This window comes from Siniperca chuatsi, linkage group LG15 (genome assembly GCF_020085105.1).
Source record: "Siniperca chuatsi isolate FFG_IHB_CAS linkage group LG15, ASM2008510v1, whole genome shotgun sequence".
NCBI classification, from domain to species: domain Eukaryota; kingdom Metazoa; phylum Chordata; class Actinopteri; order Centrarchiformes; family Sinipercidae; genus Siniperca; species Siniperca chuatsi.
Genome location: NC_058056.1, coordinates 13,706,413 through 13,732,825, shown reverse-complemented (window position 1 = coordinate 13,732,825; position 26,413 = coordinate 13,706,413). Strand labels below are relative to the sequence as shown.

At 40.9% G+C, this 26,413-nt stretch overlaps 1 protein-coding gene across 2 annotated transcripts in view; it reads left to right on the top strand.

Moving 5' to 3' along the window:
- Nucleotides 1–26,413, top strand: part of tmem63c (transmembrane protein 63C) — a 32,408-nt gene extending 5,995 nt beyond the window's left edge. The window contains exons 1-23 of one of the 2 annotated variants that reach the window (XM_044167106.1): nt 3,322–3,708; nt 6,179–6,404; nt 9,803–9,882; nt 11,570–11,657; nt 13,234–13,271; nt 14,013–14,155; nt 15,101–15,152; nt 15,271–15,379; nt 15,811–15,884; nt 16,050–16,130; nt 16,211–16,331; nt 16,529–16,662; nt 16,838–16,960; nt 18,087–18,240; nt 18,337–18,443; nt 19,084–19,170; nt 19,322–19,387; nt 19,479–19,641; nt 19,739–19,844; nt 20,759–20,926; nt 21,040–21,152; nt 21,239–21,313; nt 22,617–26,413. In XM_044167106.1, coding sequence (XP_044023041.1) covers nt 6,195–6,404; nt 9,803–9,882; nt 11,570–11,657; nt 13,234–13,271; nt 14,013–14,155; nt 15,101–15,152; nt 15,271–15,379; nt 15,811–15,884; nt 16,050–16,130; nt 16,211–16,331; nt 16,529–16,662; nt 16,838–16,960; nt 18,087–18,240; nt 18,337–18,443; nt 19,084–19,170; nt 19,322–19,387; nt 19,479–19,641; nt 19,739–19,844; nt 20,759–20,926; nt 21,040–21,152; nt 21,239–21,313; nt 22,617–22,856 — 2,532 coding nt within the window. In that variant the 5' untranslated portion in view covers nt 3,322–3,708; nt 6,179–6,194 and the 3' untranslated portion in view covers nt 22,857–26,413. Of the gene's footprint in view, nt 1–3,321; nt 3,709–6,178; nt 6,405–9,802; nt 9,883–11,569; nt 11,658–13,233; nt 13,272–14,012; nt 14,156–15,100; nt 15,153–15,270; nt 15,380–15,810; nt 15,885–16,049; nt 16,131–16,210; nt 16,332–16,528; nt 16,663–16,837; nt 16,961–18,086; nt 18,241–18,336; nt 18,444–19,083; nt 19,171–19,321; nt 19,388–19,478; nt 19,642–19,738; nt 19,845–20,758; nt 20,927–21,039; nt 21,153–21,238; nt 21,314–22,616 lie in introns of those variants that run through there. The other variant, XM_044167105.1, reaches the window with a different exon arrangement.

Genomic DNA, 26,413 nt, shown 5'->3' with positions numbered 1-26,413 from the left:
GACTCTGAAGTAACATAATAACAATTACAAATGCTGCCACAAAGGTTGAATGTCAGTTAGCTCCATTTGTCAGCCATAAAAGAGGTTTGTCATTCAGGGCTTTGAAGTGGGAATTTTCAACAACATGAGGTAACCAGCAGAGCTCCAAAGAGGCCTGAATCATCTTTATTGTAGCTGCAGGTGCACTGGTCAGAGAAAACTGCACAATTATTTAATATGTCAAGGGGGGCAGTCTTGAAGTTTGTGACAGTATACGTTAAACACAGACAAACTGCATCAACAAAGAGAAGCAGTGGTTAAAAGTTGAAACTAACCAACAGAGACATAATTCAAATCAGTTTTATTTATATAGCGCCAATTCATAGCAGAAGTTATCTCATTGCACTTTTCCTATAAAGCAGGTCTAAACCGTACTCTTTATAACATTGTATTATTATATTATACTTAATTTATCTGGCCTGTATTATAGTGTATTATATTTTTTGCTTAGTACTTCTATTCCTGTGTGCACTGATGTGATAATGAGCTGCTGTAACAAAAGAGTTTCCCCTCGATCAATAAAGTATTTCTGATTCTGATTCTGATATTATTTACAGAGACCCAACAAATCCCACCATGAGCAAGCACTTGGTGACAAGAAAAAACTTCCTTTGAACAGGAAGAAACCTTGGACAGAACCAGACTCAATGGTGGGCGGCCATCCGCCGCTGCCGTGTTAGGTTTAACACTCTCTCAGCTCTATTGAGTGTTTTTAGCATCTTTCAGGTCATTTAGAAGTTTTGCCCTGCAAAGTCCACTTTCATTGACAGTGTTTCCTGCTGCAACAAGCAGCTGTTTTCAGCAAAAAAAATCTCTAACTGCCCAGCACCAAACTGCAGACAAGAGATAGATATTTCCCTCAGAAGTTGGATGAGAGCAAAACAGAGCTAAAAAAGAGAGTGAACATTGGACTTAACATTTGTCAGATGGGCAGAAACACGACTTCAAATGAATGCTAATGTTGCTCTGTATCTGCTGGATGAGTAAAATGTCAATTGTTTGCTAACACATTTCCATATCAACTTTATAAGGTGAAATATGTATCTATTAAATCAAGATGTGTTTACATTATTCTTTTGTCTACCTGCTGTTGGCTTTTTAGTATGCTCCCGTGGCTCTCAGCATACTGCAAGTGAGAGGTACTGTAAAAGTTCACCACAATGTGTCATCTCATGTCTCCAGATTTTTATTGGCTTGTTAACAGTTAATTAGAGAAGGACTGTTTAAACAGAATACCTTTTAAACACCAGGATTTCCATAATCAGGTTCTCAGTTTTAGCTTAACATGCATTGACCACAGTTAGAAATCGCTCATGCATATTCTACCAGCTCTGGGCCTTTGAGATGAAGTTGACGACAGGGGAAACGTCAAACCTTTCTCTTCCACGCAGGTATCGTTGTCTCAAGCAGAGAGAACAGTCTTTGCCAGCACAAACAGAACAGTGGCAGGGGAAAACTGCATGTTTAACAAGGCTGCAGTCAGTGCAGTCAAGACAAGAACAACAACTCTGAAGCAATTATTCTTTTATTTATGGTGATTGCAAGTTGTCCTTGGGGGTAGTCTTTCATCTCACAGTAGCTGGCAGTTGATAAGGTGCAGAGGTTTGGAAGTCAACGCAAGTCCACGTTTTATTTATGGTTCATCTCTGTGGCAAAACAGAGCCATCTTTCTCTCATTCCCTCAGACAGGTAATGTATCTTGATTCAACTGATTGTTTGACGATGGGAGGGAACGCTCTTCCGGGGCTGTCCACAAAATGGTTTATGTTGTTGATAAGGCTTTTTTAAAACATGTTTAGATGTAAAAATGTTCCCTGTCATGTCTTTTTTATATGTTTTATATAACGTGGATTCAGCTTCTCATGCATGACATGCAGCATGACAAAGCACTTGTTAAGAGATATGGTGAAATGATTGAAAGGATGGTAAAAGTGAGTACTGGATGCCAATGCACTTGGTTTAAATCTTGGCAGGGAACTTTGTCGCACTCCACCCCCCTCTATCTCCCCGGTGTTTTTAGCCAGGCTCGCGGCGAGGCTCCATGAAGGGCAATGTTGGTCAGTCGACCACTTTGGTGTAGACTGAAATTTCTCAACAACTATTGGTTGAATTGTCATGATTTTTTGTATAGACATTCATGGTCCCCGGAGGATGAATCCTACTGCTTTGGCAACCCAATGACTTTTCTTTTAGCACCACCAGCTGTTTTTGTTTTTTGGTGATTTTAGTAATTTGGTACAGATATCTAAGGTGCCAAGAGGATGAATCCTAATGACTTTGGTTATCTCCTGACTTTTCCATGTAGTACGAGGTTCACTTTAGCCATTTTGACTGAAATGTCTCGAAAACCATTGGATGGATTGCCATCATATTGGTACAGACATTCATGTCCCACTCAACATGAATTGTAATAACTCTGGTGATCCCTTGACTTTTCATCTAGCGCCATCGCCAGGTCAAAATTAAAAATGACCAAAAACTAATGACAGCCTCAGCTGTACTTTGTGTTTAGTGCTATTTAGCATATGTTAGCATGCTAAACTAAGATAGTGAACATGGTAAACATTATACCTGCTGAACATCAGCAGTTTTTCATTGTCATTGAGAGAATGCTGTCATGCTAGCGTTATCATTTAGGTCAAAGCCTGTGCCTTAGGTACAGCCTCATAAAATGCATGAGCTGGCTTGGATGGCATGGCTGTAGATTCTTAGTCTTTTTTCTTTCTCTTTATATTTTAAGCCAAAATGTGTAGTTGGTGACAACACCAAAATAATGTTGCCTTTAAACAATCCATGGTGCGGCTACAGCAGAAGCTGATTTAATTCCCTCATTATGAGGGAGTGATGACAGACGTCTGGATTGAATCAGGGTTTATTGCAAGTTATCGATCTTCTAATTTACAGTTTAATTGTTTTGTCTCATCACCTCAGGGATGATCCCCCATTTTGCTCTCTCTCTCTCTCTCTCTCTCTCTCTCTCTCTCTCTCTCACACACACACACACACACACACACACACACACAGATACCTCAGCTGTTTTTTTCTGGTGCAATGAGCAGATTAGCTGACCTGAGCTAGCTTTTTCCTCTTTACAGCTCTCCCTTTTCTCTGACTCAAACTCAGGTACATCTCATCACCAGCTCTTGGCTCCTGTACAGACTTCAGCATCTGTGATCATAATAGTCTAACTGAGCACAGAGGAGAGATTTCACTCATGCTGCCAGCGGGAAGGCACAACAACGCTGCTTCCCAAGCCAAACATCAGCTTGTAATCTGCTGCGTCGGCTTGGCAGACTGATTCAGGGATGAGGAAGAGAGAAATGAGCAGAGGGAAAGGATTATAAAGACTTCAGATTTGCAGAATTCAGTAAGCTGGAAAGGAAATGGATACCATGGGATAACTGTGAGCATGTTTGAGTGTTTATATATGAGGGGTGAGACAGAAAGAGAATATCCATGGAGTCTCATGGTTAAACTGCTGAGTCATGCTGTGACGTTTGTCCAAATGTTGTGTGAAACCACACCATAGTCAGCCTGTATCCTTCAGCATCCTGCTCTGTTCTGGAGGTGGAGAGAAAGAGTTTCACTGTTAGCATCAGCAGCCGACAGCATTCAAAGTGAACGACTCGTCTGATGCAGGAAGAAGAACAGCTCAATGAGCCGATAAAGGTCTGTCTGCTTCTGCATGTCAAACATTGTTAGCACTCAGTATGCTTCCAGTTTACAGCTCGATAGTTGTATTTTCTTGCATAGTGAGGCATCATTTCTGTTTAATTTAGCTCCTGTTGCTGTATGTCACAGTTCACACAGTTGCTCTTTGATTTGTTTGCTACCATCAGCTCATCTCAGGAATAAAAATAGGCACTTTTTTTACTGCAGCTTTCCATTTTAGGCTGTTCGACATGATGATTGAATTAATTAACAACATTTTGGTTGATTTATTGTTCTGCTGATCACACAGCTTCGGAGTCTCCTGTAAATTAGTTTGTTTGAAAATGTGTTTCCAAAATAACAATTTTTTATTCACCTAAAATTTATCATCCAATATCTGTAATGAATCCAGTGACTTAATGCTAATTATTTAACTACAATAACATAATTAAATTAAACTAACATGATGTGTGTGATCAACCATTTATTGAGTCTCAGTTTTATTTGTTTCTCAGAAAACTGCATGCTCTCTCCTTGAACTGTAAACCTATGTGGTTATTAATCCATTTTTAGCTGTAAAATAATCCTTTTGTGCATATCGATGGCTTAGTTCATTATTGGCAGAGAGAGAAAGCATGATGTATGGTACATCGGCTTCTGTGGAAACACAGCTTTCCAGACTGTGTACATTATGGATTTGCTTTGTGATCCATCCTCAGGGAATCTCCTCTCCAGTTGTCTCCACAGGGAGGCTCAGATGTGTATCTGACAGTATCTGAACATTGACTGCAACCTTTTCACAACAGGAAGTAAGAAAGAGACACAGTGGTGCAGAATGAGCTGCTAAAAGATTACTGGGTTGTATTTTTATACTTCTGTACCTCTCCAGACCTCTCTGACAGTGTGATGTACAGCAGTCCAGCAGCACTGCCATTGATCAGATCGCCTCCTACACCAGGCATCCTGCTGTGGCATCTGTTGCACAATAAGCACTATTTGGTAAATGCTTCACAAACCTGTGATGGTGCCTCTCAGGAAGTGACATCATTGGCGCAGTGATAAATCACAACAAGGCTGGATTCTGTAATGTGTGCCAGTTTGGAGGCCTTTAGCGTCCTCTCCCTTTTCTCACTTGTTTTAATCTCGTGTTACCTCACGGCTCTTGTGAGAGTTGGACAGCAGAGGGTTGTGATGCAGTTTTGGCTGCCATTTACTGGTGCGGAGCCCACAGCGTGTTTACTACAGAGCACGCTGTTCTGTCACAGTAACAGCAGCTCTGAATATATCGTGCAATTGCATTTTCCCCATGAAATCTGATGATTGATGTCTTTCACTCAGGTGGAATCGGCGTATTGACACAAAGCTTTGTCAGCACTCCGCTGCTGCTCCATTTCCCTGTTTATTCAGTGAGGAGTGTACACAAGCTGAGCAGCTGGGAGTCGGGACTGTATTGATCAAAAGTTAGGAGAGTGTGTGCGGCTGGAGGACAGATGCTTTCGGCCTCCATTCTGTAGTTATGGCAGTGTGAATGATCATATCCTGTACATGTTTCTCTAGACAGAGGGAAATACTGGCGTTAACTGCCAGTCCTCAACAAGCTGTTCAAAACTGCAGTGGAGTACACAGTTTAAGCTTTTACTCTTGTACCTTGAAACTGAGTCTCTTCATTCTAACAACCGAAATATGTTCTTGTCTACGTGGTTAAATGGGCCCATTAGCATCTTCCTGTTACATATTATGGCTTTTTAAAGAGCCTGCAGTTTGTCGCTTCCATGTGACGTCTTCACTTCCATTTGTCTGATAAAGAAACGGACACAGATCAATGGCTGCTAATGGACTGTGATGGTCATTAGACGGATCCTTGCAAAAGCTATCATAACTGCACTTAGAGTGAGTGGCAGACACTTGTGTGAGAAAAAATAAGTCACAACAACTTTATGTTGAAAAAACAGACCATTCAATCCCAATTTCATTGCTTATTACCAACACCACACCCTTACTCACCGACTCCATTACAATGAACAAACATCATAATTCAGTCTATGTAAATACAGACTTGTATAGAGTGAGTATAAAAATATGGGCACTATGGCAACAAATGACATGACTAAGACTTAAAACTCCTGGTTAAAGTGAGACTATGCAACTTTTGAGAGAAGGAATAACATATTCTTCCTCTTATGGAAAGAAAAGTTGACTTCATAAGAAGTAAAACAAACCTTTTCTCAATTCAATACATTCAGCGGCGTTGCTGCTACCACCTTACTTGTTCTGGTATGACCAGTAGCTTGGTGGCTAATGTTAGCAAACTTTAATTCAATTCACGAATTAAATTAATTATTAATTAATTCACTATGAATCAGTGTGTGTAAAGCCCAAGGCCACTGCTGGCACCAGGTGTGTCTCAAAGCAAAACAAAAAAAATGCCGAAGAGAAATAAGTCGACCAATCTTGGCTAATGGTCTTTATTTCTCTGTTTTTCCTTCAGGTATAGTCCAGTGCTGATGGCGCACTCTGAGCAGTTTGTAACGAGAGCGCCCCCTGTGGAAGGGGGAGCTGTGGAGCTGGATGTTCTGAGCTTCCTGGACTCATTTGGGGAAGAAAACAGCACTGTTGAGAGATGTTATCACGCCCACTCCCGCAGCAGCGTCCTCCAGGGTCTGCCGTTTGGAGGGGTGCCCACGGTCCTCGCCATCAATGTGGTGCTCTGGATGGTACAGACACACACACACACACACACACAAACACACACACACACACCCAATAATATACACAGTTTACACAATGAATGCCAGAAAAGCAATGGTCAATTACAATTTGTTTGGAAATTTTGATATGAAACAGCTTTCAAAATGTAATTTTGCCATTTTCCTATAGTCCCACTCTATAATAACCAGTGCAGTTGAACTATCTTACGCAAATAGAGGGACGTTAAGAATAATGGCTGCAACTAATGATTATTATATTACTGATTACTGACAAAGCCCAATGTTACACAATGTTAAACAATGTCTTGTTTTGTCCAACCAACAGTCGAAAACCAAAAGATATTCAGTTTACTATCATAGAAGACTAAAAGGACCAGGAATTTTCCTCATTTTTTGCCATTTTTGCTTAAAAAATTAAATAGAAATTAATAATTACTACAAAAAAATTCTATTACGATCAATGATCAAAACAGTTGCCAATTTTCTGTTCATCGGGAAATCAATGAATTGACTTTTGGCTCTAGTTAGAACCATGTTTGTGGTCTTTAACAGGAAGCTTGTTGTCCATCTTTTACACTCCGAATCATCTCTTCTCTGTATACTGCTGCAGGGCCTTGACAACAAGGTTTCTGAATATATCCAAAGCTGCCAACACCCTGTTGAGATATTATGAAGAGCCCTGATACAAACAGACAAGAGGTCAGAGGGCTCTTTCTGTAAAAATACAGTATCTCAAGCATTTCACTCTGCTCTTGATGATAAAGTACAACAGCAGCATCAGGAATCATGAATATATGAAATGAATGCAGGCATACTGTGTGTTGGAAACATGTCAACACACGCAAACATGCAAATTTTTTTAATTCATTGTGAACCTCAACCTTCACTACCACGTTCCTAAATGTAATTGTAATCCTAACAGTGAACAGTGATTTTAACCCTCACCCCAGGTCCTAACTAACCTTAACCATTGCTTTCATACTAACCTACACCGAATCCTAACTCTAAATCTAAATCAGTCAAGGTCATTGTCAAGTGTATACAGTATCACTATTACTTTGGATATACATCTCCACTGACTGATGAAAAGAGGATGTCAAAGCTGTAGGCGATGTCTGTATTGATAGTTCATCTTACTGTTGAAATAAAACAAGTTTGTAACATTATATTTCTCTTAACATGACTTACAGGTGCACTCCACCTATTTTAGGTGACATCAGATCAGTTTACCCGTCATTACGACTGCTACTCACCCAGTGAACACAGTTGTATAATGTCCTCTGTGACTCTGGAGGAGTAACCTCCAGTAACCTGTCATCAGGGTTATCTCGTCTTGGATTTGCAGACTGCACATTTTTAACAGAAAGCCTGAAGTCCAAGCTGCAGGCATGAAGTTTGAAAGACATGATCTTTTACCAGGTGGGAAGAGTGTAATGAAAGTTGCTACCGGATTACATTATGGGAATTGATTATGAAATGTTTTTGGAGCTTGACCCATACTCAGAATACCTCAGCCTCTGCTGCTTTGTTTTTATTTTTTAAATCTGCCCACCACAAATCCCCCAACTTCATGAAAGTGTAAAACTGTATCGCTGGAGAACCCCTTTAATACAAGGACCAAGACTAGACTAGACAACAAAATCTGAGTTATTAATGTTTTCAGATTCTGTTAAAAGAAGAAGGTCCTGGGGTCAAACTCTGTGCTGGGGCCTCTCTGTCTGGAGCTTGCATGTTCCTTCATATAAAATTGGGTATTACATTCAAAATGTGTGGTATTCCTCCGACAGACATGTGGTTTGGTTAATTTGAGACTTTAAACTGCTCCTAGGTGTGAATGGGGGTTCTGAATGTTTGTCTGTCTATATGATAGACTGATGACCTGTCCAGGATGTATGCCACCTCTCGCCCAATGCATGCTGGGATAGGCTCCATTTTATCAATTAAAGAAACAGTAGACATTAGAAACACTTGATTAACACTTTGGATTACATGTGGAGCAGACTACAGTAAATATCAGATTCATGTTATATATATATATATTCAGTTTCATATTCCTCTGCCAAGAAAACAAAAAAAATTAAGCCATTGCTTTGCAAAACACAGTGGGGCTTTTTATTTGTCTCCTCCTTGTCTGGGCTTTTGGATTTCATAATAACGTACAAACATTATGTGCTTGTCAGCGATACCAAATTGCATTAAATCTGCATGTTTTAACTTTCCTTTCACATTGTATGATACATGTATACACTGTTTACAAACATAGTCTGCATATTTTTCCTCCTGTCTCCAGATAATAATAGGCTTCCGGTTTCACTTGTCAACTACCTCAGTTCCACTGTCAGGCCTTGTCAAGCTTGATCTCTGCACTGATATCACTCTCAATCGGCCACCTCCGTGTTTTAATTGGCTCATTTTATTGCTGCCTGGTTGTCAAGACAACACAGAGGGTTGAGCGCTGTCTCTTAATGACAAGCATGAGTCAAAACACGCTTCCCCCCAGGTGACGGGAGCACGCCTCTGCATCAATCCCATCATCATACAGAATAAATCATCTGTGGGACTTGAGGAGAGCATGCCCACACATCAAGACCAAATGAAATGAAACAACAGGGAGGAGACAGACACCCGGAAAACATGAGATAATGGAGAGATTCTTAGTTAAAGAAAGAAGTTTGGCCCTGACTACTAATGTGAACACACACTATTTATTCATCTACAAGCCTCAGTCAAGGATGCCCTGATTGTCTATGCATGGCTCTGGATCACTAAAGAATTAATCATTCAACATTTATGGGAGTTTTCATCTTATTAACATGGCTGTCATCCCTACCCACTAAACCAAATGTCTTCTAAACTCAAATAAGTAAATGATTTAATGCTGTAATTAAAATCAAACATTCATCAGCAGTTTTACTCAACTTGCATTTGTCAACATTCATCCATCATCGCCCAGTTATGCTCTTAGATATTTAACCAGGGCTGTTGTTGTTGTTTTACTGTGTACTATAATATGTCACTGAATAGGGTCACTTTATTATGATGTTACAGTTTAACTCTCCATTTGTGGGAGAATGGAGGCTATTCAGATTTATTCTTGCTATTGACCACACTCATTCGTCATTAGTGCACAGCATGTGTTCGCGTGTGCATGCTGACCTGTCTCTGGTAGTTTCCAAGACAACCACGTACTACTCTAAAGAAAGAAGATGGCTTATTATTGCTGCTGCATTTTGATCATTTTTAGGCTTTTTATGAGGATGCAGAGGATGCAGTATTCAAATCAAGCAGTATCGAAAGGTTTTGGATAATATTAAGCCCAGAGCAGATGAGGACATAGAGTGTGTGCGATTGTGTAAATCAGATCCTCACGAGCTCTGCTTTCATGTTCTTGTTCTGTGCTACAGTTCCTGTTGCTCATCTTCTCCTGTCTGAGGAAGGCTGCATGGGACTATGGCCGCCTGGCTCTGCTGATGGAGAATGACAGGTAAATCCATCACTGGCCGTCGTACACTAAAAATCTGATACACTTGCTCCTGTGAGCCATGTCAGCATTTAAAATGGAGAAATCATTCTCACTGGAACCACTCCTGAGTCCTGATCCCGAAGCCTGCAGCTCCCTCTGCTGAGTATAAATGGTACTGCGAAGGAAGCAAATTACTGCAAACAGTTTCTACTCTAATAATCATTTGTTGTTATTGGAGTGATAACTGCAACAGTGGCATTTTTTCATGCATTTTATGTTAAGAGTGAAAATCTGTGTTAATACAGGCCAGACATACACAGTATATGAAAACACAGAGTGGTTTGGATAGAACGGCCTTCTCACTCTTTTAAAATTAGGGATGCAACTGACAACTATTTCCATGATTGATTAATCAAGTGATTATTTTTGTTTCGTTTGAATTGTAAATGGCTGTATTTATATAGTACTTTTATCCAAAGTGCTTTACAATTTGCCTCTCATTCACACACACACACACTCACTCACTCACACACCGATGAAGCCGGCTACCATGCAACCATCAGGAGCAATTTGGGGTTCAGTGTCTTGCCCAAGGACACTTCGACATGTGGACAGGAGAAGCTGGGGATCAAACTGTCAACCCTGTGATCAGTGGACGACTCGCGCTACCCCCTGAGCCACAACCGCCCCTTTAAGATATAAAATGTCAGAAAAATGTGAAAAAAGCCATCACTATTTCCCGAAGTGACGCCTTTCATTGCTTGTTACAGTCCAATACCATAAAATGTTTCATTTACCACAATACAAAACAGAGAAAATCAGCAAATCCTCATAACTTAGAACCAGCCAATGTTTGGCATTTTCTCTTGTTAAATAACTTAAAGGACGAGGCTAGAAGGCTGGTGTTATTCTATGTTTTTGTTATTGTCAACAAATCCTATGAAAAGATCAAAACAAGCAATGTGTTTGTCTGTCTTTCAACACTTGCCAACGTTTTTACCCTGTCTGTGGCACTCCATTTGTTCCTAGTAGAGAAGTAAATCTTTAAAACAGGTCACAAATATAAGTTTCATCTTTATAAAAGGTTAAATAATCTCTTAAAACGGCTGGGCACTGCAGTTTTAAGCAAACATTACGCAAACATAAGTAAATGTTGCATTTGTGTTGAACTATTTTCAGTGTAGCACTTATTCAGATACCTTTAACGTTACAAAATGAGTCAGGGTCCACCCAGCGGTCTGCATGAGTCTGCAGCGGTTTTCCTCTGCTTGACCTGAGTCTCCTCTCCAGGGGATTGCAGGCTTGATTAGTTCTGCCTGACTGGCAGGGGCTTCATTGCAAGCAGCATCTGTGAGTTTTGCCAAACGGTCCTCTCTCGTACTAATTCAATTATGCTGCTTAATTTGACTCGCTGTTGATCTGTCGGTGGTACAGCCCACAGAGAAATATGAACAAACTCAATCATCACACATGGCTGTATTAGATTCGACCTGACTGCATTTGTTTTATGTCTTCTCTATGTATACACACACAGGGATTGATTTCAGAGAGGTACTGTGGGACTGTCTGCAGCAGTTACACTATGTCTTAGTTGTGATCTCCTTTACAGCTCTGAGTTAGAAATGGGGTGTATTGATAAGGTCGTGTCAGGCCACAATCAATATGATGATCTTGCTATTTCTTTGTTTATCTTGTCTTCCCAATTCAGTCTCACATCCCTGTTTTATGGAGAGCCAAGTGAGAAAGAGAAGTCTCCGTCAGAGTCCAGCCCCTCCGACTCTGAGACCAAGGACATGGTGAGTTTTGTTCAGTTTGGCTGAAAGTTTTTCGTCAGCTCTTAACAGCAAGAAGGAGCCCCTTAATAATATTTTTGGATCAATTAAAGGTACCCTGTGGATTTCATCCTAAACAAACACTGTTTACACCCAGCCTCTTTCAACAAAACATATTTTATGTGTCCTAAAGGTCTAACAAAAATGATGAAAACATTGTATCAGATAACTTTGTGTAATATGAAAGGGATCACACATAGTGACGAAACCACAGAGAATTATCACCCAACTCTACAGTTCGTTTCAGCTATATGAACTGTTTTTAGCATCTTTTAGCTCATTGTTTTGGTTTCACAGCACTCAACCTCTGCTCTCATCAACCTAGTTTCCAGTCACAGCAGTCAACAGTTTTCAGTGAAAAAGCTCTGATAAAGTTAACCCACTGTCTTCCGCCAAACGGCAGGCAGACACAGTTAGCGGCTGGCTAGTGGAGCATTTAGCAGAAATACAAATTTGATTGGTGGAGACAAGACCAGAGCTAAAAACAGTGCCAATTCTGTGTTGGTCCAAAATCCTCCCCATCTGTAGCTTTGTCATCTAACCTCACAAATATTTAGACATTTTCTCTACATATGTTTTTTGCTTTTTCCATTCAATGCTATTTCTTTCTTCACCCCTGCTGTCGCCCTGCTGCCCTCAGCTCTAGTGCAGAACAAGAAATAACATCATTACAGTGGGTTAATATTCCACTATTGCTTCCTTTACTGCCAGCCACTGCACCTCGGCACACAGAATGGTCATGTTCACAGCAACTGAAGCCAGGAAGGGCAATCTGAAGTGTCCGGAAACCCTTTTTATTTAGTTTGAAAGTACGACAGTCAATGAGATGCTCATTTCATGGCTGTGAGATGCTACAAAGACAGTAAAAGTTGTGTGTCACAAGTAAAATGTGACACTTTGCAGTCAGCAGAAATGTGACTTACATCACTCTATGCTTGTGCAAGTGCACACTGCTCTACAGCACCACTAGTATTAAAAACTCCACAGGGTACCTTTAATCACTAAAATAGTATAATTTGGGTAAACAGGCATTATGGGAAATGTAGAATGTTCTCATTCATTTACAGTAATTATACTGTAAATTGTACTGTTGTCACAGTTAATTTGTTAATGATATAATGAAAAATGCTGCATGCTGCACTTTTATAATAAACTCCACTTGTCTAAGATTGCCATCTGCGTCAACTGTTGTAAGGGGAAAGTTTGGATCATGACTCAGCTGGACTGTCTATGACTCCATGACACCTGTGTGATAGACTGAGGTCACTCCCTGCATGTTTATAACGGTGTAAGACAAAGAGTCAGACTGGAGTCATCGCCCTGTGCCTACACAAAGCTGAGGCTGCAGTAAAGTGGTTACTGCTCCAGGCTAGACCTATTAAATCTCCATCTCTGTGTCACTCTGCAGACCTTATTACTATGCAAATAGTGGATGCATGCAAATAGCCAGATGTGGTGTGCACAGACTTGCATACATGTGTCATTTATTATCTTTAATAACGAATCCATTGGATGTTTTATGATTCTCCTCTCCTTCCAGGGCTTCTGCTCGTGGCTCTCATCACTTTACCATATGAAGTAAGTACACAAAGCAGTTGCCCTTGTAATTATTTTAGCCTTCTCTCATCTTAGGTGCCCTCCTTATATAGGCTTTCAGTCTTCAAAGCTGATGTCACTGTCAAATGTAAAGTCTTGTGTTATATCTCATTTAGCAGGAAAAACAAACGAGTCTGGGCTCATGTGACCACTGGTGCCATGGTTTCCCGTTGACTATTTGCACTTGCTCGAGTCTGACTGCACACAACAGATTTAGGCCTGTAAAAATGCAATTTTCACAGTGCCCATGGTTTCCATAGTATTATGGTGGAGTTTGGGTGCTTCTGTTTTTAGCTCTCATGCCAGTGGCTCACCCTGGGATCCCTGGGAAAGTGCAAACCCACCCTGCGAGTTCGCAATGTGTGGGCTGCAATGAGACCAGCGTGAACCTCTTTTCTTCATTTTTTCATGCTTTTTTTTGTTGTTCTATTTTATTTTATTTCCTGAACCTCCTGCCTGCTAACCACAGCTTCTGGCAGCAAAGTAGTGGTGCCACAGTTTTACTCATGATGAGGTATGAGCTGTCGGCCCATTTGTCCTGGCAATAGACAGAGCTGCATACATATGCTAGATTAAGATTGCACTGTGTTGATTATCATTACATCTGCATGTGTGGAAATTCCAACAATTTGCAGCATCTCTCTTTTTGCTATGCAGCATAGAGAGTTTGGGATCTCTTGGATTAGGAGATTCTGAAAGTTTCCCCTCTCTCTGTTTCCACAGGGATGAAGAGATCCGTAGCAAATGCGGCATTGACGCCGTCACATACCTGTCCTTCCAGCGCCACATCATCCTGCTCATGACAGTGGTTTGCCTGCTGTCTTTGGCTGTAATCCTGCCGGTCAACTTTTCCGGGAACCTCCTGGGTATTTTGGTCCCTACATGATGGTCTAGCTGTCCAAATGTTTGAAAAGCCGAGGGATATCCTTAACCTCAGGAGAAACATATGGGGCACCTCGCAGGGAGAGAAGCCAGGCCACACAGAGACAATCTCACACATCTACACACCAAAGGATTTATTGGTTAAATGCTCAGAAACTTTAGCTTGAAACAATCTGTGGTAAAGCTGATTTTAAAAAACCCGCAAAGTATCTGGTATAAATTAAATTAGATTAAAACTCAAAAGGTAATTTTAACTTAAAATGACCCATAAACATTTTGAAGTAAAACTAGCCTACTACTATTTACATACACAAAGGCTGCATTTCATCTAATGGGAGTTGCTAGCATACCAGTGGCAATTCATCAAGCGCTTCCAAGTAGGATTGTAGAAATAGAAAGTGCTTCATTTCCTCTTAACATACACATGTAGGTGTCAGGGGTGGGATGGTGCAGAAAATGAGCTGCTAAATCACAGCAGAAATGCCTTTTGGCAGTTTGGTGCTTATTTTGTAGGAAGTGTTGAGTAAGCCATTCCATAACAGGATGAAAGCAGGAGCCATTATGGGGTCTACGAGGAGCTGGGCTGTCCACAGAAACTTTTTTTATTACTGCTGGCTGTCATCTTATGGACCAGTGTGTCACCCTAGTCATTAAATAAACCAACACCCATTGACAGGCTGCATGGCAACAGCAAACAAAGGGTGTCCAAATTAAAACAGCAGAGTTAGGCATGACTGCGATGTTTTTATTTTGTGTGAAATTTCATTGAGACGAGAGAGATTTCATTAAATTGGATGGAAAAAGTTTTGTCTGAATAGTGACATTGCTTCATTGTTGCCTCACCCTCCAGACAAAAGAGGAGGGGTTTCCTTTAAGCCATTTAGAAATTAAAACGTCTCGCTCTCTGTCATGTTGCATTATTTGTACAGGAGACAGTCCTGAAAACTTTGGAAGAACAACACTGGCTAATGTTAGCTCGAAGTAAGTCTAACACTATGAATGACATCAAATCTCATGAAATAGCACAGAACCGTGAAAAAACAACAACACTAGACTATCTATATTCGTTTAAATGACTACAGTGTTTTGTGCCTCACAGGGACAGCTTTCTGTGGCTCCACAGCATCTTGGCTCTGGTCTACTTCATCATCACGTTGCTGTGTATGGTTCACCACTCCATACGGCTGGAGTACAGAGAAGATGAGAAGGTCTGTCATCATCACATCATACTGTTCAAATATCAGGCCTGGCAATTTCTCCACTGCAAAAACATCCATCTTATCAAGTCAGTTTCTCTAGTTTAGCATGTTAGCATGCTGACAATGGTTGCGTTAGAAGAAAAGTTAATGGATCACCAAACGTGATTACAATTCATCCTGATGGGTAGAGGCATTCTGAACCACAAATGTCAACCTGCTGGGGGCGCTAGAGGAAAAGTCACAGGATCAGAGTCCAGAGTCATTAGGGTTCATCTTCTGGGGAATATGAATGGTTGTACCAAATTTGTCCATGTGGTTCTTGAGATGTTTCTGTCTGCACCAAAGTGGTGGACCGACAGACCATAGAGCCAGATGGCGATTTTTTGCAGTTCATTATAACATACAGTAACTACTCATGGTGGTTGCATTATGTGTTGCAGGTGGCCAGGACACTGATGATTACCTCCATACCAAGAGAGATCTCTGACCCAGGACTCATCACCAAACACTTCCAGTACATGTTTTCTTCTCTATTTCATTGTGAAGTCAAGTTAAATCCTCTCCTTATGTTTGATTCGTGTCACAAGGAAGCCCTTACCATTTTTTTTTGCAAACGCATTTACATGCCACAATCTCATCACCTTCATTTATGATTAACTCCTTTTGCTCCATTCACCAGTGAGGCCTACCCCAGCTGTACTGTCACTGATATCCGTCTCTGCTTTGATGTCCACAAGCTGATGAGGCTGGACTTAGAAAGGTACAGTAGCTGCTACAGATTGGAGCAACACAGTTTGTGATCAGTGTGAGACTCTTGTCTGAGGATGCTGTGTTTTGCAGGCGCAAGGCAATGAAAGGCAGGCTGTATTTTGCCACAAAGGCCCAAAAGGAGGGGAAGATCATGATCAAGACCCATCCATGTGCCCAGATATTTTGCTGCGACATCTGTGGCTTTGAGAAGGTACTTTTTATCAGCATGATTGGGATTAGTAGGTGACTGCATAGCTGTGCTGCACAGAGAGTATGTTACCACTGGATGGCACTGCAATCCAAAAGTAGGTACATGCAGCAACAACATATTTTGCCACTGTAAATCTGGGGATTTCTCTGAGAGTGAAAGATGCAGTGAGTAATGTGTGCTCTAACTATTTTCTGTAGGTGGATGCAGAACAGTACTACAGCGAGTTAGAAGAAAAGTGGACAGACGAGTTTAATGCTGAGAAGAACCGCATCTCCATGAAGAGGCTGGGCATTGCCTTTGTGACTTTCCGCGATGAGAGGATGACTGCTGTGTGAGTAAACAACAGCATGACATCAAGGCTTTATGTCTGTCAGGTCCTGTCATCACATAAACCCTGTCACAGCAGGGAGCAACCATAAAATTCATGGACTGGCATAAAAGCAGGCATTACTGAGTGCTGATGAAGACTTCTGCAGCACTTTTGTACATCTTGTTTTGCTTTCCAGCATTGTGAAGGACTACAGCCGTGTGCGCTGCCGTCGCAGACCCCAACAGTCCAGCATCACCACTGTGGTGCAGTCGCACAAATGGGGGATCGGCTACGCACCTGCTCCCAGTGACATCATCTGGTCAGTACTGACATTACTGAAACTCACATAGTTGTTTCAAAGTCAAACTTCTCCACACTGATAACATCATACTACTTTTCTAGCACTTTATAGAAAGGGAGATATCCATCCATCCATTATCTGTACTTGGTTGCAGGGAGCTGTAACCTATCCCAGCATGCACTGGAGGAGAATCATGGTACACCGACAGAGATCTGTTCACACTCACATTCACACTTACAGTACAAGCAGTTTATTAACCTAACCTGCATGTTTTTGGACTGTGGGAGGAAACCGGAGTACCAGGAGGAAACCCACGCAGACACATATTTTGAGTCTAATATCCAGTTTTACATGTCTATGCATCATTTAGACACATTTCCCTGTAATTTACCCTGACATATTTGGTATCTTTGGAAACCTCTCGATTGCAACTAGACTTTAAACCAAAGTTCTGTGGGCTGTAATTTTGCTTGTCGATGAATCATTGGCATGTAATGATGGACCTCAAAGAGTCTATTTATTTAGTGGTATACATTATGCAAATTATGCATCTCAGCTTTGTTGTAGTATCTGCATTAGTATTACTAATCCTATTTCTTTTTCCAGTGAGCTCTGTGCTCACAACAGCAACATTTAAGATGCATCAGTATGTTGTTGCTCATCTGTAGCAGATCTCAAACACCATTTAAAGCTCATTCCCTATCCATGATTGGATTAGCTATAATGCATGTTTCTTATCTTGGAAAGCAAATGCAGCAGCCCCAGCGAGATTGTGTTCACAAACAAGGGACACATATGTATGGGATATTAATCACAAAGATGGTAGCGCTCGCTGTTTGTGCTTCACACCTGATTGGTTGCAGTGTGTTTGTGTTTGTGCGTGAATGTGTTTTTGCACTAGCTAGATGACTGGAGCAGTTGCAGGTAGTTTTGTTCTTTCATTAAAACTGAGCATTGAAGTGTGCTGTTCCCAACCTGCTCTCCAGTGGAAACACACATACAAGAGACAACTAGGCTGGCTATTTCAGGCTTATGTCAATACATACAGTACAGGCGTGTCAGGGGAGAGTAGTGTTGCTAACTGTGCTGTCTGTCCTGCTGGATGATTGTGAACTGAGGCTCATTATTTTTTTCCCGTCACCAGGGAAAACCTGTCAGTGTGTGGATCTCGCTGGTGGCTCCGCTGTGTCCTCCTCAACATCCTCCTCTTCCTGCTGCTCTTCTTCCTAACCACTCCTGCCATCATCGTCAACACAATGGACAAGTTCAACGTCACAAGGCCTGTGGAGAGTCTGCAGGTCAGAGTTTGAGATTGAGTTGAACTGCGTGACCTTAATGCTGCATTTTAACGCCTCTTCGGTTTCATTAATGAATCATTTTGCCATCTAATCCAGAGCCCAGTCATTACCCAGTTCTTACCGACCCTCCTGCTGTGGGCGTTTTCGGTGCTCCTGCCCTTCATCGTCTACTACTCAGCCTTCTTTGAGTCCCACTGGACCAGGTACGCACCAGCCATCGACCACCACTTTCCTCTCTCCTCTGAAATGGAAATGTACTTTGCTTCTTCAAATGGACCCTTCATCTGTAGCTGCCTGTCTTCCTCTCAACTCTTAGCATTTTTTTTTTTTCATCTCAATTTTTTTTTTCTCTTTCACCCTGTTGCTCTTTTTACTCTCTCCCCTCTCTCCCTCCTTCTCGCTGTCACTCTCCCTGCACTGTTATTCTGGGCAGGTTGTCATAGAGATCTCCATGTGAGGATAATGATATGCACAGTAGTCACCATGCGCAGAGGAGCGGCACATGGTGACTAGCAGGAGGAGGAGCAGAACAACTGTGCCTAAGGAGACAACCTCATGCAGCACCTATGAGCACCCTTTCTTTACATAACCACCTCCACAAATGTGTTGTGCAGGCGTGATGTGCGAAGGACCGAATGTAAATCAACTGTTTACTGGAGTGAAAAGCGTAGTTCATGCTAATGAACCCAACAGTCCTGTACATGTAGAGTCAGCTGACTTTACATTACATTATTTCACCTGAATTTATTATGTTGAAGGGAAGTGTGTAGATATGTTTAATAACTAAATATGCATTGTATAATGTTGTTCTTACGATCCCTTGTTATTTATGTAATGTCTCAGGTCTGGTGAGAACCAAGTAACGATGCATAAGTGTTTTTTACTGCTGGTCTTCATGGTCATCCTCCTGCCCTCGCTTGGTCTGTCCAGGTACACTTACAGCAGATCTACAGACTCAAAACAAACATATAACGTCTGCTTTTATACTTATTTTTTTCAAGATTTGTCTGATTTTACCCACTTTTTAATTTCGCTACTTTTTTTAGAAGTATGTCCTTTATATATTTTATTTCTTCTGTAGTCTGGACCTGTTCTTCACATGGCTCTTTGATGTCAACTTCCTAGATGAGAAGGATGTCAAATTCCAGTAAGATTGCTCTTTTTGTTGAAGTAAAACATATTATGGCTGCTAAAAAGTTGCAGCCTAACACTCAGGTTTCATTGTTTTCTTGGTGCAGGTGCGTGTTTCTTCCTGACAATGGTGCATTCTTTGTAAACTATGTGATTACATCCAGTCTGATTGGCACATCTATGGAGCTGCTTCGCATCCCGGCACTGACGGTGTATGCCCTCCGCCTCTGCTTTGCCAAGTCCCAGGCTGAGCGCATTCATGTCAAACGGGTTAGCTGAAACTCTCAGTATTTTCATGTCAGGTGCATTAGATTGTGCTCTGTTTTAAGATGTAACAATCTTACTGTGTTTGTGTTTTCATCTGCAGAGTCAGGCCTATGAGTTTCAGTTTGGCCTGGAGTACGCCTGGACCATGTGTATCTTTGCAGTCAGTATGACCTACAGCATCACATGTCCCATTATTACGCCCTTTGGTGAGCAACATATCATCCTACCTCTTCCTTCTTTCCGCCTTCTGTCTTTCTCCTCCATCCCATCACCTTCCCTCTTAGTCTTGCATGTGTATGTGTTGTCTCTCCTCATACTGTGACCTCACTCTCCTCTGCTGCCTGCCAGTCCGATGCAGACTGTGTGAATTTGCTGCTGTAGTCCCAGACACCCAGACACAGTAAGTTGCGAGCCAGACGCCCACTCTGCTCCTGTCTCTGCCCAGAGCTCACCAAGCTTCTATTTACTTCTGCAGTGAAATCCTCAGTCCGAATAGGCCCTTTCATACATACTACACTGCTGTTCTGTGCATTTTACCTGTGTTGGTTTCTGCAGATTGGCATTTTAGGCATACAAACATTTTTCTGAGGCAGCGCTGAGGCAAATAATCTCATTGGTTGAATTAAACCTCATCGGGTGGAACTGCCAACTTCATGTAACTGCCAAACCTGAAGAGGAAAATATTCATTTGAAAAATAAACAACAGTTTGCTTGTTTTTAGGACATATTTTCACATTTTTGTTAAAAATCAGGTCACACTGTATAAGGTCACATTGATCATTACATTAAACCTGTGTGGGGTTTGGTAGAGGTTGGGAGGTAGAGGAGAACAAAATAAAAAATATCACTTTTATGTTAAAGGATCATACCAGGATTTTCTGTCTTTCTGCCTTAAATCAACTATACTGCCCTCCATTTTCCAAAGAATGCTGTAGTGTTTTAGATATTTAAATGTTTTCCCCTGCCGTCCCTGGGCCACAGCTCATTTTTACCCCACAGCCCTCAGTGGAGTTATCCAGCCCTGGACATGATGTCCACTGTGATGGATTTGTGAAGTTTCATCTCTCTTTCATACTGCAGGTACTGATCAGTGTATGTGTATTTTCTTGTGCCCCTCTAGGTCTGCTCTATGTGATCCTGAAGCACATGGTTGACCGATACAACATCTACTATGCATACATTCCCACCAAACTCAGCCAGCGGATCCACAGAGCAGCCATCAGCCAGGTCATCGTGGCTCCCATCCTCTGCATGTTCTGGCTGCTCTTCTTCTCTATGCTTAGATTAGGTACGTTATCACTTCCATTTCTATCTTGTTCCAGTTTCTGTAACTGTCATTATATTGTGAGTGTGCATTATAACATTGTCATTTATTTTTGCAATCTCCCCTTACTGTCACAGGTCCAGTGCACCCCATCACCCTCTTCACCTTAGTGTCCCTGCTCTCCTCTACTGCCTTTTCCCTCTTCCGCTTGTGCCTTAGGAAGCAACCAGACAAGTCAATGAGCTACCAGGTCAGCTCCGCCATACCTCACAGAGAATCAGTTCAGCTGAAGATGCACTAATAATGAATGAATAGTATGCATTGTCTTTGTTTCAGATGTCTGATCAGCCAGCAGAGGGGACGTTCACTGATGCAGACAGGAGTACTGTAACATCCACCACTGCCTCCAGTGTAAAGCACCACATTTTTCTCCTATTAGCCTGCCAATACACCATTAAAACATATCTTACAGGATCATATTAGTATTTTTGCATGTTTTATTCTATTTATTAAAAATCACATATACTTTTCATGAGTGTTGAGCATTTTTCAAAGCATATTGTATTCTTATTTTTATGTATGTTTCCTACCTTTCTAGCAGCCACAACTGTCAGAGACATGAAACTTGACACATCAGGCTGAGTTTTATTTGTGTAAACGTTACATTGAGTATTGTTGCTAAAGGAGCATTCCAGGCTGGTGCATTTACTGTAAGTGCTGGTGGGAAGCTCTGACATCTGAGATTTGAGAGTCAGCTGCTGAGCAGTGTTGCATTTATGAGCAATGGTGTCAGAGAATAAACCCCAGAAGACAAACAGTAAACAAATGATAAAATAATAAACTATGGTAGGTTTGGGAATATGGTTGGAAATAATGTAAAGTATATGTGATTTGTAAAACCTGCAGAACACCCCGTATGCAGTGTTGAAGAATAACTTACTCAAGTACTATACTTTAAGTACAGTTATGAGGTACTTGTAGTTTTCTTGAGTATTTCCATTTTATGCTATATACGTCTACTACACTACATTACAAAGGAAAATATTGTACAAACCATATGATCATCTTATAAGTATTTGTTATATTCGATACAACAGAAGTAAAATTAGAAAAACCTTTAACAACTATAACAATAAAATGCTACTTACACATGAAAGCACAGGTAATAGCTAATAAGCCAATAATATTGCATTTAATGAATACATTTTCTGCATAATGAGTAAATTTTTCTACCAATATTTCTGTACTTTCACTTAAGCAAAAATATGAATGCAGGACATTTACTTGTAATGGAGTATTTTTACAGTGTGGTACAGTATTGGTACTTTTATAAAGGATCTAAATACTTCTTCCATCACTGAGTTAAAAAGTGCACAGTCACCTGTATGGTCCTTCAAAGCATATAGGTTATATTGTCTCCAAAAACTGGATTTATAATTTTTGCCATTTTCTTTATTTTTAGACTGGATTCAGAATATGAACACTAATGAACATGTTTATTTGTTAAGATCCTAAATTGGTGCAGATATTAAGTTCCACTGACTGCGTACAATACAATAATCATGATACATATACACATTTATGGATATTTTTATCTTAAGTGTAGGGTGGGAGTACAAACCCAAATTTAAAACCATGCTTTCATCTCGTGCACTCCCCGTGAAGTGGTACGTATGACACGATCATAAACTATACGTTGATCTTCCTCCCTCAGCTGTTTGTGGCATCCGTGCTGCTGGAGCCAGAGCTGGCTTTGACTCCCATGCCCTCCCCGGCCCACCATAGCTACGGCGCCATGGCCAGCTCCCAGAGTTCAAGCCATGGCCCGGTGGAGGAAGAGGAGTGTGAGGAAGACCACGCCCATACCCATGAGACTGAGCTACAAGACCCCCCAGATCCCCCAGACCCCTACTGCTCCAGCCCACTCATGGACAGCCCCGTGAGCTACCAGTAACACCAAATCCCCCAAGCTGATTCCACGTGTCCTTCACCTGGGGTACACAGATTGCTAAATGCCGCAATGCTGCGTTTTCGCCACTGACCTCAGACTCCAACTTAGCTGCCTCAGACCCTGAGACTAGACTGTGCTTGTTAGAAAGGATGAAGAACCCCAAAAGGAAAGAAGCTTAAGAACATAGGAGCAGGATCCATAAAAACATCACTATAAATATATAGACAGCAGTTTGCCAAAACATCTCTTGAACCTGTCTTATGGATACAGACGTCAATCTCAACAGAAGATACATCCACCCTAAATGTATAGATTATTTTAGTTAAACTATTGGATGCTCCATGAAAGGGATTCCATCTTCTTCTGTGGCTTCATTTGCAAGTTAAAAAGGTTAAAAGTAATGAAAGTGACTGGGATGGAATTGCCTTTGGGTTGCTATCAGAGATTCTCTGTCCATGCTGTGCCACTTGAACATGAGTGGAGGTGAAAGAGTGGGTGGTGTGAGCAGGCTTGCCCCGGCAGACTGACAGAGTGGTCTGGGCACGGGTGATATCTGGCTCCTTGGCAGCAGAGTTTGGGAAGGCTGAGGGTGAGGGCAGCTAGTTGTGAAGCCATCTGCAGTGAGAGAGCACACAGACGGAGGTCTGAATGTAACTCAGAGATGTACTGTAATATATGTACACTCTCTCCAAGGAGGCACAAGCAGCTTGACTGTACCTGAAGCTTGTTGTAACTATTATCAATTTAAGGTTGCTATTTTTGCTACAGTATTTTTGGCGTCATTGATATTGTGCTTTGGGTTGGGGGCGGGGGCCACTGGAGATTGGCCAAGGATTTGCAGAGCTGTCCCATCTTAACCAGAGTATTCCCTTATTATGCTGTTTGGACTGTGTGTGTGAACCAACTCGATATTTATGTATTTATTTTAAAGGAATAGTTCAACATTTTGCATAAGCTATTCGCTTTCTTGCTTAGAGTTATATGAGAAGATCAATACCACTCTCATGTCTGTACAGTAAATATGAAGCTACAGCCAGCAGCCGGTTAGACTGCAAACACTATTTTTTCTACATTGGTTTTTCTATGGATTTAAACAAATTAGATATAGCATGTTAATTAGTGTGCTTTAAAGGTGCTGGATAGTGGCTTTTGGACAGAGCCAGGCTAGCTGTTTCCCCCTGCTTTATGCTAAGTTAAGCTAAAGGGCTGCTGGCAGTAGCTTTATATTTAGCAGACACATGTAAGCGTGATATCAGTCTTCTCATCTAACTCTTGGCAAGAAAGCAAATAGGTTTCTTTACCAAAATGTAGAACTATTCCTTTAAGTTGTACAAGGTATGGGAAAATTAGAAGCACATCCTGGAATTACAACATTTTGAAAATATGCCATGTAGTCTACTTTCTCTCATTGCAAGACAATATACAAATCAATATAGAAATCTCTTGAAGAATTTATTCATTTAGCTAATTATGTGAAATACTGAAAGTAACTACACCCTCTGTTACTACTAAAGTCATTATATTTATTATGATTATTTGTTACCATAAAGGCTCTAAATCACTACCAAAAGCACTACCATACTGTAACATTATTTCAATTACATTAACCTATTCAGTGTGACACTCCACTGCATGCTGACTACTGTATGTTGTATAAATGAGGTATGCATTCATATCCTTATCCTTAAGGTCAAGTTTCACACGTGCTAATCTCATTGGTTCACAGTCAGTCTGTGTGTTTGCAAGTTTTGTATTTTGGGGTTATTTTTATTTCCTCATGGTGGGATGAAAGCTTTCCCCATGAAACTGAATGTAAACTGATTGTAGTTCATTATTCATGTCTCTTGCTGTGCCTTGAACAAACACTCCCTTTCGTGTCACAATACAGCATGGCCTGAAATATGCTGCATGGACTGAAAACTAAAGAGCCGTGAAACAGTCAAGAGATGAAAACACAACAACAACAAACACAAAAACTCAACAACCCAGAGTAGTGATTTTCATTCAGCAGTCAATGTCAGCAGACAAGCAGTGAGCTCATTCCACCACCAAATATTGACAAAACAATATTCACTCAAGGTCCACTTGCTACCTTTTTCTGGAGCTTTCGACCATATCACATGGTCTTCATCAGCAGATTAGTTCAATTCAGTTGTCATGAGACTGTAGATGTTCAAACTTGCCACTATTCTGTGCATTTGTAGGACCATGTTGGCTTAAATGTTGAGCTTTATAGTTCATTCTTGACCTTGGAAACATGTTGAGAAAACAGTCTCCACTCAAGGTCCATTTACTTGCTTTTTCTGGATCTTTTAAGAATAAAATATAATGGTCAACACTGACATGGAGAAATCCTAAAGATGCCCAGAATAATAGAAAGATTGAACGTCTTAAGATCAATGACAACTGAGCAAACCTCATCTGCTGATGAAGACCATGTGATATGATCAAAAGCTCTGGAACAAGCAAGTAAGTGGACCTTGAGTAGTGATTTTTTTATCAAGGTCAAGAACTGTCAAGCCCAACACTAAGCTAACTTACTGTGTGTCTTTACGTCACAGCAGTTCTGTCGCCGATGTTTTGTATTGTGGCTTTGACGGTGCCTTTTTGTTGATTTCAATCAATATCTTTTCAGTTCTCAGCTGCTGTATTCTTTGATAATATAGATCATATAAGATGTATGGCCAAGTTCGCTGTAGAGGATAAAAAATCATTTAGTGTCATTCCCTTTTCTATGATTTGTCTTTAGGTCATTTTAATTTCAACACTTGCCAGTGACAGCACCTACAGTCGTTCAGTAGAGTGAATTTTAGTGTGTTCTGTATGAGGGTTTATTATAGTTTTAATCATATAAAATCATAGGCCTGTGATCTGAAATTGTTTTGTTTTTTTCAGTTGTAAATTGATAGTATATTATTGCATAAAATGAATTATATTTGCTCCATTTTACAAGGAATCTAATTCTAGTTCCTCATGCTGTATAAAACAGATGAAAGCTGGTAGCAGAGAGAGTATGAAGTGGTCAGTGCAGAGAATCATGAAGTAACATCTATTTGGGAAAAAAAAACATCAAAGAGCATCTCAAAATGTCTGTCTCTGAACTGCCAACATGTCCTGTGGGTTTCTCTTGCAGAAGCTTGTTTCACAGATAATTAAACATACTTTCCTTTGAAAAATACAAAATAAATCTTATTAGGGTATTCTTAGCTCTAATGGCCGTGCAAGGAGGGATTGTCCATTTTCATGCTTAACTAGTTTTATTGGATCCTGTCATGTCTGTTCATATACTGTTGGCTTGGCCATCCAAGGTCTATTTGGAGGCACATTAGCTTTCCAGACATGTCCACTGTTTTTTGCTCTTGGTTATGAAATGTGTGTATCATAAGTACTTTATTTTCATATGTGACCAGCCTGTCGTAAATGTGGGTTGTTATATCTCCAAGAAGTTAAGGTTAAGGGACAGACTGCATTTGAGATTGATCTCTATCAGGCTAACAAGTTTTCATCTGTCAAAAGTGAAGTGCTGTGATCTGAAATTAAAATTAATTCAGCTCAATCCA